General features: G+C 37.7%; 1 protein-coding gene across 3 annotated transcripts in view; it reads left to right on the forward strand.

Moving 5' to 3' along the window:
• Window positions 1-31: 31 nt before the first annotated feature.
• Window positions 32-14,199, forward strand: part of PIGF (phosphatidylinositol glycan anchor biosynthesis class F) — a 35,430-nt gene continuing 21,262 nt past the window's right edge. The window contains exons 1-4 of one of the 3 annotated variants that reach the window (XM_035001632.1): window positions 32-218; window positions 1,949-2,197; window positions 3,397-3,488; window positions 5,130-5,246. In XM_035001632.1, the coding sequence (XP_034857523.1) occupies window positions 1,970-2,197; window positions 3,397-3,488; window positions 5,130-5,246 (437 nt within the window). In that variant the 5' untranslated portion in view covers window positions 32-218; window positions 1,949-1,969. Of the gene's footprint in view, window positions 219-277; window positions 2,198-3,396; window positions 3,489-5,129; window positions 5,247-14,199 lie in introns of those variants that run through there. The other 2 variants (XM_035001634.1, XM_035001633.1) reach the window with 2 other exon arrangements.

The following is a 14,199-nucleotide window of genomic DNA, read 5'->3' on the forward strand; positions in this document are numbered from 1 at the left end:
CCCCGCCCATTCCACACCTGAGAAGCCGCGGGAGGAATTAAACGCGAGCTGGAAGGCGGGGCTGCGCCCATTGCCCGCCCCTCCGGTTCTGCAATTGGCTGTGCGGTCTTGGGTCTCCGCCCCACAGGCCTGCGCCTGCGCGATGGCCAGGGCGGCGAATCGTACCTGGTGGTGGGAGGTAGTAGCCCCCGCTTCTCTTCCGCTGGCGGGAGAGTTAGGTAAGCCCCGCGGAACCCTCCCGGCACGCGGGCCTCCCGGGGGTGCGAGCAGCCCCCACCAATTGCCCATATAACCGAGAGCGTATGTGCCCCCAGCCCGCCTGCGCCCGCCGTCCGTCCGAGGGCCACCCTTCCGGCGTGACCCAGGGGCTGCCCTGATGGACCCGGCCCTCTTTCGGAGCCGTCTTTCTGCGTGGCCCTCCGTTTCTCCTGGTCTCCGCGCCCGTGCTCTTTGATTATGCCTCTCAGCGCGTCCCCCGCTGCTCACACTCGCCCTGGGTGAGGCTTGGGCAGAGTCCCGAGCGACCGAGTTTGGGGTGGGGCTGCCGAGACAGGTCCTGCGATTTCCGCGGAGGCTCCTGTGCGAGCCTCAGTGCCTGCGAACCCGGGCTAGGTCAGACGGCGGACGCCAGGGCCGTGGCAGCCGGAGGGGCGCCCGACGGGCGTCCTTGTGTGCTCCCCAGGGCCCACCCCAGGGCTGCTTTCGCAGGACCCACCCTCTTTCCTTCGTTCGTTCATTCATTCAGCAAGCATTTGAGTTTGGGTACTGCTCACTGTATTAGATCCAAATCTGCTCGTGTCACTTGGGATTCTGAGAGGGGCCCAGAAGAATAATCCGAAGAGGTGTCGGTTGAGACCGTGTATTCCGGATCCTCCGCCCCGCCCCTCAGTCCGCGGAGGATAGGACCTGCGAGAAACTTTTCCATTCTCCCTTCTTGCAGTTTGTTCTTTTCTCAACCCCTGATGTGTATCTTTATATCAAAGAGGCGAGGCTTTGACGTGGCTTTCGTGCTTGGGAGCTTGGGACCTTGGACATGTCCCCTAACGTGTCTTATCCTGTTTCCTTATCAGTAGAATATTTGCCTTGGAAAATTGTAGTGTGAATTAGATCAGAGCTGTTAGGATAAGGCCTGGACTTCCCCGTTTGTTTTTCTGGAATATTCACCACAGTGTAACATGTGGATTGTTACTTTAGTAAGGTCCTACTTAACATTAGTCAGTACTATGTATTATGTTAAGTAATTTATAAATAAACATATTATACATATAATGTGTATTTTATAGAGAGAAGGTAGACTTTTTTCTCTTATTTATGCTCTACTTTTGATTGGAACTTAGCAAATGAAACAGACATTGTCATTTTGGTATCTCTGGAGCATTGGGATCCCTTAGTTTAGCATAATGTTCTTTGAACTTTCTTGATTACACTGGCCACCATTTGAGTATTCAAGTGTGCACTTGGTGTCACTTGTCATTTGCCAGAAGATGTGAATTACTGTGATGTTAGACAAGGGTCCACAGTGGTTTAAAAAAAAAAAAAAGCCAACATTTTGGCCAAAGTGTATTCATGGGGTTTCTAGAATGCATAGGTTATATTTCCAACAAGAGCAAATCATTAATCCGTGCATGTTGTTTTTACCTCTGTGATTTTGGCAAAAAACAGAAAAAGAAAACGAATCCCTTAATTGGACCTAATACGTGACCCTTTTACAGAAACCAGTTATAAATATTTAAGAAATTAGTAAATTTGTCCTCTTCAAGCTCTGAGACCTTTTTGAGCCATATTAGTCTACATGTACATTTATACATATGCATCTTCCCATATTCTGAACCTAATACATTATTGTGCGTAGAAAATTTACTTGTTCATGTTTACTTATAGGTGTTGGAGCATTTAGACAATGGAAAAAATCATTACTGGATATGCTCTTTTCTTAATTTTTCATTAGATAGCCTCTCAGGAAAACACCATGAAAGATACTGATATCAAGAGACTACTGTATGCCCATCTTTTATGCATATTTTCAATTATCCTAAGCATCTTCATTCCATCATTCTTCTTGGAGAACTTCTCAATATTGGAAACACACTTGACATGGTTGTGCATCTGTTCTGTTTTTGTAACTGCCATCAATCTAGTATTATATTTAGTAGTGAAACCAAATGCATCCTCTAAAAGAAGTTCATTATCATACAAGGTAAGGCTTATTTCTTAATAACTGATTTTTAGATAGAAGTAGTGTTTCTTTTAATGAAAGAATAAAGTATTATTCAAGTACTCATGGGGTTATTTACAATGAGTAAAGAGAACCTGATTTTTTTTTTTTCCCCAAATCAATAGCCTATTATTGCTGGAAGGCTGCCCACAATGTTCAATAGACCCTTGCCAAGCATCAGTTGTGGAATTAGGATGTCTTCAGTGGATATTACAGCATTGTAAACCTAGATAGTCATGTTTTAAGTCACCATTGCAGATAAATGCATGATGTAGCACTCATATCTTTAAACTTTATAAGACATTTTAGTTTATTTTCATTTATTTTTTCCATTTCTGAGAGAAACTTAATGGATTTTTCAGAAATTACCAAATAAGCCTCTGTGGTAGCTTTGTTTTGAACATGACCTGCCTCGACTAAACAGTGTTAAAGTTTTCAAATATCAGAATCTATTTTCTGGAATATTCACTATGTGTAACACTTAACTATTACTTTAAGTTAATAAAGTCCTCCCTTAACATTACCCAATACTATTGTAGCTTTCTTAGATAATTTAAAACACATTTACTCCCCTACAATTAAAAAACTCACTGTGTGTCTTATAATTAGATCTTCTTAAGCTCCAAATCAAGTAGATCCCACACTGATTTGCAGACATGCAGGTCTTTTATCATATGCATCATATAATCACATGAATATGATTTGGGGGGATTGTTTAGTATTGTGTTTTTTTGGTACAATTTTCCAAATTGTTTTGTTTTATAAATGAATTAAATGAATTTTGTTTTTAAATGAAAAAAAAAAACTGTAGTCCTTATTTTCTGCAAAGATTTCATGCATCACATAATAAGGACTGTGCGTTTTTTTGTATCATAGCGTTCTGTTGTTGGTAAATATTTTATAAATACTGATTAGTAACATAGCTCAATGCATACTGTAGGAACAGAAATGCTTTTTTGATTCTAGTGCTGATTAGGTGGGTGGAATATGGGTGATGATTTGTGACTTGTAGGCTCTTTTGTGGGGCTGTCTGGAGGTCCGTGCACTTCAGGCTACCCGACGTAAAGAACATTCAACTGTTGCACACATGGGAATAAGTTGTATTTGTAGATAAAGTGGAAGCATTTGCTGTCCTCTAGGCATTGTCATGAGCCTTCAAATTGTTCTCATTTCTTTTTTAGGTAACCAGGTTTTTGAAATGCTGTATCTACTTTCTTATGTCATGTTTCTTCTTTCATGTAATTTTTGTTCTATATGGAGCACCACTCATAGAGTAAGTCTGAAATTTTTACCTTAAGGCAATAATATTTTAAAACACTTGTTTACTAAACAAAGCACTAATTCTGTTGGTGATGAATGAAAAACCATGGTGTGTTTAATTACCAGATCACAGAAGGATACTGACATCATTGCCCTTTGTTAGTAATGATATTCTTTTAACATTACTTCATAAGGAGAATAACTTAATTCATTAAATGCTTCTATTACCTAGCCTTTTATTGCCCCATTGCATGTGGGGGGCGGGGAGGTAGATGAGAAACTATACCAATAAATGTGTGGCCCTTAGAACCTCTAAGGGAACTTACTATAATGATAGGTATAAATTAGTTACAATTAGCATATCAGTAAATATGATTCTGAAGTGCTTGAAAGAAGTTTTTCTTAAGTCAGTAGATTCCTGTATTTAATTATTTAATAACCTAATGTTGATAGTTTAAAGCAAAATTTAACTCAGCACTTTTTCAAAGCTGACCAGTTTTTTAAAAAAAACTAAATTCATGAATATTTCTTATATAATGTTCATCACAGACTGGGAAACTTCATCTAGCAGTGATTAATGATCACGGTGAGAGGGGCGCCTGGGTGGCTCAGTCGTTAAGCGTCTGCCTTCGGCTCAGGTCATGATCCCAGGGTCCTGGGATCGAGCCCTGCATTGGGCTCCCTGTTGGGCAGGAAGCCTGCTTCTCCCTCTCCCACTCCCCCTGCTTGTGTTCCCTCTCTTGCTCTCTCTCTCTCTGTCAAATAAATAAAATCTTTAAAAAAAAAAAAAAAAGATCATGGTGAGACAAGTTGTGACACACACATATAGCTATGTATGTAGTTTTATATATATTTACACATAGTTGTATATATACACACACTAAATTAATAGGTAATTCTTTTCTAGAGAGGTGAGGACAAGACCTTTGTAATGGGAAATGGTAGTTTCTGTTTAATCCATTGTAGAGTAGAATGAATGTCTTGAGCAGTGGTTCTAAAACCAGCAGCATCAGCATTTTATCAAAAGCAAATTCTCAGGCCACAGAAACTCTAGGGGTGCAGCCCCCCAGTCTTTATCTCACTTTCCAAGTGGCTCCAGTATAAGCTAGAGTTGAACCAGTAGTTACAGAGAAAGTTCCAGAGACTATTCAGGAAGAAAGTTAATTATCTAAAAATGGGGTTGCTTGCAGTGGAGAGTCTCACATGGATCCGAGGGTATTTAACACTTCTGAACTCTATCATTAAAGCCTGATATTTGGGATGCTTGAGTGGCTCAGTCGGTTGAGCATCTGCCTTCAGCTCAGGTCATGATCCCGGGGTCCTGGGATCAAGTCCCACATCGGGCTCCTTGCTTAGCCGGGAGTCTGCTTCTCCCTCTGCCTGCCACTCCCCCTGCTTGTTCTCTCTCTCTGACAAATAAATAAATAAAATCTTTAAAAAAAATAAAGCCGGGTATTTGCTAGATTGTTTTTTATAGCTTGTATTTCAGTAGTAAAATTTTTTATAGTTATCATTTTGGTAGGACTCCTGTTACCTTTCAAAGTAAAGTATAAGAAAATGTTTTTATGTTAAATCTATTTAAATAGCCAAGATTATGTCGTGTACATGCACCTTTAATGCTTTAAAAAAATTAATCAAAGCTTTTTTTTTCTAGGTTGGTGTTGGAAACATTTTTATTTGCAGTTATTTTGTCTACCTTTACTACTGTACCTTGTTTGTGTTTGTTAGGACCAAACATCAAAGCATGGCTAAGAGTTTTCAGTAGAAATGGGTAAGTTTTAATTTTATATTTTAGTGGTGTTTGAAATTAAAAAAAAAATAATGTAGTGTTTTTCTATTCATGGCAGCTTTCTGATTATTCTACGAGTGTTTTTCCAGACTATGGTTCTCAAGAATGCCTTAAGGGGTTGGGGGTTGGGGATAGGGAAGGGGTTGTATACATTTGAGAGGGGACTCAAGCAGGTAGAACTCTAGGCTCCTCCTTCCACTTTAGCAAGATCAGCTCTGCTTTTTTTCTGTATGGGAGGATTCCACTTCGCCTTTTGTTTGAAAAAAGGTTTCCCCTACCAAAAGAAGGCTTTGAGAACCACTCCTCAGGGATGATTTGTCACTGATAAAATTGCTATAGATAAAATTGCTTCCATACATCTTACAATGTAGAATTGGGATCCAAAATCTAAAAATGCTTAGTGTAACAACTGTAATTTCTTGTTTAGCCTCTTTTGTGGTAAGACTTCTGAGTGCAAGTTTTATAGGATTTTATTTCCTTAGCAGCCATATATAAATTCAGCACAGCTAAGTTAGTTAGCTTCTTCAAAGGCATTGAAATGGTTCCTATCAGAAATGGTTAAATCGTGACTAAGAAAGCTGTAAAGTTATTGGGTGCCCGTGATTTTGTCCTATTTATCACCCAATAGCAAAAATTTCTTGAGTTCTTATTCTGTGCTCCATGCTGTGAAGCTTTGTGTGGGTTCTGAAGTATTAGCCATGATTCTCTTGCTGAGAAGTTGTATGGTCAAGGGACAAGAATAAAATGAACAAACAATACGAGATTAAAATTGTGTCAATCAGATAGTAAATGCTATTGGAATTCAGAGGGGTAGGAAACCACTGAAGAATGAGCTGGAAGGGGGAATGGTCAGTAAAGGATTTGGATCGGGAATGTGAGATTTGGTGAGATGAAGGGAAAAGGGAAAGATATCCATGCTAGGGTAATGAATGAAACCATAGAAACTGAAGTGAAAGTGGTAATTTTTGTAATTTGGAAGGGAACAGCGCAAGTAGTACAGAGGCTGCTGCTGGCTAGCAGCTAGGCTCCAGAAATTATTGACGTTTCCTTTTGAAATGAATATTATTTCCCTGCAGAACTGTCTTCTAGAAACGGTCTCTAGAAAACAAAAGTGTAATCATTGAAAACTTTCCCACATTGTTACCATAGTATCCCTAATGGCATTCATTTCTTCTAGCATTTTAGTTTGAAATTTTTAAGCAGTAAAAAACAGTTGAAACATTATAGGTTTGGATTGGTGATTTACTCAGTTTTGAACTATGTTTCTAATATTGGTATATTTGGGGGAGACGTTGTCCTCTGATTCTGCAGTTAGTTCTGCCAGAGTGTGCAATATGCATCCCTAGAAATCCCTACACTATGCAAATTGGGCACTAAAAAACACAGAGCTTATGGGAAAGGCAGGATTGAGGCATAACACTCGAAAACTCTTGACAATAATACATAAAAAAGACAGGAACTTAATAAAAATGGTAGTATAGTTTTATACATGTTAAATAGTTAAGTTGGTAAACATTATAATGAATATGGTCCTTTTCCTTGGGGAAAAAAAACCCCTGAAATTTGCTTTCTGGAAGTAGTGTGGGAAGAGTTGCCACTTTTAAGTAGTATTGAGATACAATTCAAATACCATACACTTTGCCTATTTAAAGTGTACAATTCAGTGGTTTTCAGTATATTCACAAGAGTTGTGCAGCCATCATCACAGTCAAGTTTAGAACATTTTCATCACCTCAAAAAAGAAACTCCATACCCTTTAGGTATCTCCTCCTTACTCCTGCTCCTCTAGCCCTAAGCAACAACTAATCTCTACTGTTTCTGTAGATTTGCCTATTCTGGACATTCATAAAAGTGTTCTCATATAAAATGTGATCTTTTGTGATTAGCTTCTTTCACTTACCCATAATATTTTCAAAGTTCATCTCTGCAGTAGTTCATTCCTTTTTATGGTCGAATAGCATTCCATTGTGCGTTTGTATACCACATTTTGTTTACCCACTCATCAGCTGATGGACATCTGCGTTGTTTCTACTTTTTGCTGTTATGACTGAGCAGCTGGGAGCATTTGTATACAGGTTTTTGTATGGACATAATGTTTTTATTTTTTTGAGTATATGCCTAGGAGTGGAATTGCTGGGTCTTATGATAACTTGTTTAATTGTTTGAGGAACTGCCAGACTGTTTTCCAAGGTGGCTGCACCATTTTACATTCGCACAGCAGGGTATGAAGCCTCCAGTTCTCCTCCTGCATCCTCGCCAACAGTTGTTATTATCTGCCTTTATGATTATCGCCATCCTAATGGGTGTAAATTGTTATTTCCTTGGGGTTTTTTATTTGCATTTCCCTACTGGCTAAAGATGTCAGGCATCTTTTCATGTGCCTATTAGCAATTATATATTTTCCTTGGAGAAATCTCTCTTCAGATCCTTTGGTCATTTTTGAATTGGGTTATTTGTCTTTTTTACTATTAAGTTATAAGAGTTCTTTATATATTCTAAGTACAAATCTTTTATTGTATACATGATTTGCACGTTCTTTCTTTCTGTGGGTTATCTTTTCACTCTCTTCATTGTGTCCTTTGAAGCACTAAAGATTTTAATTTTGATGAAATCTAATTAATCAGTCTTTGCCTTTTGTTGCTGTGTTTTTTAGGGTCATCTAAGAATCCATTGCCAAATCCAAGGTCATAAAGATTTACTCCTATGTTTTCTTCTAAGAGTTTTATAATTTTAGGTTTTACATTTGGGTCTTTGGTCCATTTTGTATAAGTTTTTGTATACAGTGTGAGGTAAGGGCCTACCTTCATTCTTTTGCATGTGGCCCACCAGTTGTCTCAGCACCTTTTGTTGAAAAGGCTATTTTCCCCCTTTGAGTGATTTTGTCACCCTTGTCAAAAATCAGTTGATCATAAACACATGACTTTAGTTGTTTTTCCATTGACCAATATATTTATCCTTATGTCAGTACCCCACTGTTTTGACTATGTGATAGATGTTTGGGGGATGTGCACGTTTTGTGTATTCATACACTGCTCAGTGCCGATGGGTGCAGTTTTTATGTGTTTACTTAGTGTTTCTCAGATGAAATTGCTCATATTGTCCCCTAATATATCAGTCAAATTGGAACAAATTTGCATGTTCTAGATAAGCATTATAGCAGAACTGACTATATATATATATATAAGTTCCTAAAATTTTAAAATTGAAAAAAAAATCAGGGCGCCTGGGTGGCTCAGATGGTTAAGCGTCTGCCTTCAGCTCAGGTCATGATCCCAGGGTCCTGGGATCGAGTCCCACATCGGGCTCCCGGCTCAGCGGGGAGCCTGCTTCTCCCTCTGACCCTCTCCCCTCTCATGCTGTTTCTCTCTCGCTCGCTCTCTAAAAAATAAATAAAATCTTAAAAAAAAAAAAAGAAAAATCAAACTTCAAAACTCAAGGGAAACAGAGAAACTACCCTTAATTTCTCTTAGTAACTTACCACAAATTTAATATGTATATATTTTCTAATTCTGCTTTAACCCTATTCCTACATTTAGACTGAACTATACCTTGCAGCATGCCTATTATTTTCTGCTAGGTTGAAAAGAGCTTTTTAAAAATTTATTATAAAATTCGACTTTTGAGTATTTTGAGGTTTGCAGAGTGAATTTGTTGTCACCTTGTTTTCGTACCTATCGGCACTTTATCCCTTCTCAGAAAGATCTATAACAAAGTAAAACTAAACATAGGAAGGGGAATACCATTTTCTGGCTAGCAAGCAAACTGACAAAGATCTGTAAATTTCATAATACATATGGTTTGGAGAGGTAAATGCCAATGGGAATATAAATTGGTTCAAGCTCTGTGAAGGGCAGTTCGGTAATATCTGTAAAAATTAAAAATACCCGTCTATTGACCTAGCAGTTCCACCTCTAGGATTTTATGCACTAGATATATTTTCATACCTACAGAATATTCAGTGAGTAAGATTACTCATTGTAGCTTTGAAGCAGCTTAAATGTCCTTTAATAAGGGGTGGATTAAGTTAAATTTAATGCAGTTAAAAAAACAACAACAACCCAACCACTTCTTTATTTACTGATAACGCTGTTAAGTGAAAAAAAGCAAGGTGAAGAAATGTATGTAGGATGCTACCATTTATGTAAAAAGTGGGCAGGAGAGAATAGATACACCTGTGTATCTTTGGAAGAATACATGAGATACTGACAAAAATATTGGTTGTCTCTGGGGAGGGGGTCTGAGAAGCTAGGGGACCAGCTCAGAAGACTTTGCACCTACTAATACCCTTTGGTGTCTTTTGAAATTTAAACCATAGTAATATACTACCTAGTCAAAATGAAAATTATAATGGATTAGGTTTTGCCAATATTAAACTTATTTGGGGGGTATTGAAAGTTAGGCCTGAATCAAGAAGTTTTTAGATTTCTTTTATGCCACCTAAACCTCAGTAGACTGCAGAAATATCCTTCGAAAATTTCTAACATACAACAAGATAATAGCTCTGTTACTGGAGGTCTGTAGCTAAAAATAATCAATTTGTAATATGAAACAGTTAACATCGCACAGGGCAGGGCATGAAATAGTAATATGCAAAAGTAACAACTTTTAAAGCATGTTCATGTGTCTTAGAGCATTTAAATCTCACAGCAGCCTGGTGAGATACTCCTGTTCTCACTGTTTTCTAGGTGAAGATACTAGAAAGCTGACAGGTTAAGTGATTTGCCCAAGCCCTGGAATAGCCAGTAAACAGTAGAGCTGGCACTTGAATGCAGATCATCTGATAAGGACAGAAGGTTTTAGAAGACCACACTGAGGGTCAGAAGATGAGTTCCTGCCTTCTCTTCACTACATAGTGGTGATCTTAGAGAAGCTATTTACCTTTAGAGATCCTCATGTGTACTACTGTTAGAAGAATGCTAATAAGCTCTTTGCAAGGTTATTATCAGAACTGAGTGAGATAAATGAAATCAAATAGCAAATGCTTAGAAATGTTTGTCAAGTGGGTTAACAAATGTCAGGGAGCATTTTTATATTTCATACTTCCAGTCCTGGCTGCTCTTTGTCTTGGTACCTCTTCCTGGTTTAGGTAGCAGACCAAGGAGTGTAGGGCATGGACAACCATGGAGAAGGAGGAAGTTTTTTCAGTTGGTTTAATGTAAAATTAATTTGAACTTTGTCGTGAGAGGGCAACTTAAATCTTCATGTCTCCACCATCCCTTAGCGATAGTTCAGTTTCTTCTCTGGTATTTTTATCACACTTTTAAGAATTTAGCATAAAAAGCATGTCAAATTTTGAATGAGTTAAGGAAACAGTTAATTTGATAGATTAACTTGTTTAATGTTAGAGTTGGCCTTCTTAAATGTTACTGTGAGGCGAAAATATTTTAAAAATGCAAAGATCTGGTGGTTCTGAAGTGATAATATGAAATACCCACAAAAACAACTTGTATGTTATTTCAGAATTGTCCTACTATACAGTTAGCATTATTTACATTGAGTCACAACTTTGGTTTCAGAGAATTTCATTATTATGTAGGGAGGTTATACTAACATGAAAGTACATTTTTCTTTCTACCCAATAATTATTTACAACAGAAATTAAAGTTCTGATTTGAAGTTCTTATGCTATAGTTCTAATTCATTAAAAGTGCATAAAATACTTTCTTGATTGAAGATTTTAGAGCTTTAAATCTTTTTTTTTTTTTTTAAAGATTTTATTTATTTATTTGACAGAGAGAGAGGTAGCGAGAGCAGGAACACAAGCAGGGGGAGTGGGAGAGGGAGAAGCAGGCCTCCTGCCGAGCAGGGAGCCCGATGTGGGACTCGATCCCAGGACCCTGGGATCATGACCTGAGCCGAAGGCAGACGCCTAATGACTGAGCCACCCAGGCGCCCTAGAGCTTTAAATCTTTTTATCGGGCGCCTGGGTGGCTCAGTTGGTTAAGCGACTGCCTTCGGCTCAGGTCATGGTCCCGGGGTCCTGGGATCGAGTCCCGCATCGGGCTCCCTGCTCTGCGGGGAGCCTGCTTCTCCCTCTCCCACTCCCCCTGCTTGTGTTCCCTCTCTCGCTGTGTCTCTCTCTGTCAAATAAATAAATAAAATCTTTAAAAAAAAAAATATTTAAATCTTTTTATCATTTATCCTGTGTCTTAGCGTATAAAACACGGAAGAGTTTTTTTGTTTTTTAGTATTATTGAAATATGACTAAAATGTTCAGGAAAAACAGGCCAGTTTTGAATTGGGCTGACACCTCGCTCAGTATGGAATCAGTATAAATGTTTTATACTGTTTTATGCAAAATAAATACTATATCCAAATTGTTAATGTATTTATTTGCATGCTTAATATTGAGTAGATGATAACCAGATGAAGGCTGAGAAACATAAAAGCTTTGATCCTGAGAACTGTGTAGGAATTATATCCCAAGAGTAAAGGACCAGTTCTGTTACTATTGAGATTTGATACTTAACTAAATGACATAAATGATACTATTTTAACAAGACTTTTCCTTAAAGTAAATGTGAAGTTATTCTAGATTAAAAAAATACGAAGGAATGCTATTTTACAGAGCTTGAACCAATTTATATTCCCATTGGCACTTACCTCCCCAAACCTTTAACAGTATGTATTATGAAACTTACAGATTTTTGTCAGTTTCCTTGCTAGCCGGAAAATGGTATTCTCCTTAAGGAATGCTATTTTAAAGAAACTTGAAGGTAGAAAAATAATTTGGTTTCTTAACTTCTGCCAGCTTCTGTTTGGTATTTATTACTGAGCATACTCAATGTGTACTAGTATAATTCAGTTTGTTGCCTTGCTGTTATAATTATTGTGGGGTTTTTTTTGTTTTGTTTTGTAGACTTTCTTATAAAAGAAAGTAATATTCCGACTACCTTAAGCCTATATTTTTCATTGAAGTTGGCTTTTTGATTTATCAGTTCTTTTATGCTGTTATTCTCATGTTTTAAAATCAGGATCTGACCACTTTTGGTGAACTGAAAAACTTGAATTTCTGAATAGATTCCTGAATTTGTGGTTATCTTGCCAAGGTAAAGATAGTAAGACCTGTTTGTGTAGACAAAGAACAGCAGGCGTTTTTGGTCATCTTTGCATGGAAATTGATTTTATACTGAAAAAACCACCAAGGACATTTAACAGTAAAAAGATAGTGAATGACCAAAAATGTATACATTGTAAAAAATAGATAATTTAGCCTTGATAAGGGCATGAAAATTTAGTGGCAAAGAGGCACTGGTTTTAGTATTCATTCAGTAGGGGAGTAAAATTCTGTGAAATGTCTTTAGCCACCAGGAGGAGTTAGTTGTGTGTGGTCTCCTTTTTAGATGAAGAGCTCAATAGTTAAAAAGATCAGCTCATTTAAAGAAGCACTGTTTTGAGGACAGCCTATCTAAGCCACAGTGCTCACTGTTAGCTACCCCAGGCACCCAGTACAGTGTCTGGAACATAGTAAGCATTCAACATGGTCTATTTATTTCAATTAATGTTTGATATGATGAATTTCAGTGGAGGCAGATAATATGGACAGTTACTTGGAGCTCATTGTCATGAAGATTGGTCTGTAGTATTGTTTTAGTTACTTTTTAAGTTTGTCCACAGAATGGTGAGCCATTTATTTTACTCTCAGCCCTCTTGACTATGTGTATACATTCCTTAACTATGAAAAAATTAACCCCAAACCATAGAATTCAGATGACTTTATTATGGAAACTTATAGAAGGGTAATAAACCAATGTCAGCGCTGCTATAAATTAGTTAATAGAAAGGAATTTATTTTTATCTTGTTGATTACAAAAGAATATATAATGTAAAAACTCAAATAATAGAGAAATATAGAAAGTTAAAGATTCCTAGTAATCCTATCAAAGAAGCAGCCATTACAACAGATTTTAGTCTAAGTTCGTCCACGCGTATCACATATTTGCAATTTAAAAACAAAAATGGTTATATTATCACTGCTTTATAACTTACTTTTTTTTTTAACTTATTAGGAACATCTTTAACTGTATGTGTGTATAATCTACCTCTTCTTGCATAATGTCCTTAGTATATCTTCATCCTTAAGTAAGAATACTTCTGTTTACATTGGTTTGAACAATCGGGAAACTGATTATCTGACATAGCAGAGATTGTATGGTTCTAGATACAGATAGATAGTCAAGGTGTAGCTTTGCTTCTCACTGATTCTCCTGGTTCTTAGCCTCAGGCTGAACTCCTCTCCTTTGAGTCTTCCTAAGCTAATCACTGAGAGAGAGAATGGGATCACCATGATTTAATTAGTCTGATCCTCAGGGATGAGATGAATGTTGGGCAAGCATTCCATGTACCATGGTTCATTTAATTTCCTATTGAAGATTATTTTCAAGTTTTCAGGATTATAAATAGTGTTGTTATGACATCTCTGTACCATATAATTTTATGTACTTGTACAACAGTTTCTGTAGCCTAGATTCCTGGTGTAGAATTCCTAGATCAAAAGAAGTTGACAGAGACTGCCCAACTAAAGTTCTGATTTGAAGAGTATGAACCTACCTACCAGTAGAGGGCTGTTTCCCTAAATCCCAGTCAGGGCTGTTTACTTTTTATCCATTTATGAGGGCTGCTGCCTCCTGGGTTCTGCCAAGGGGACAGACTGCTACCCCATAGTAGCTTCATCTGATTTCTAATGGGATGCCTAAGCCCTGGTCAGAAATTTTTGAAAGTTTGATCAGTCGAACCATTTATTAAATTTCAGCAGAATATTACTGATTAAATTGCAGGGATAGCATTTCCCTTATGCTGCCTCCCTGCCTCCCTTCTTTTCTTCTGCCTCAGGTTACAGAAAACTGGGTAGAAAATAACATCCAGTCCTCAAAATGCAGCTTCAAGACAGGAAAAATTGGTGCTAGTTAAGATGGGAAGCCAGTTTTAATGATAA

Source organism: Mirounga leonina, unplaced genomic scaffold (assembly GCF_011800145.1).
Source record: "Mirounga leonina isolate KUSES-001 unplaced genomic scaffold, KU_Mleo_1.0 Mir_125, whole genome shotgun sequence".
Classification (NCBI taxonomy): domain Eukaryota; kingdom Metazoa; phylum Chordata; class Mammalia; order Carnivora; family Phocidae; genus Mirounga; species Mirounga leonina.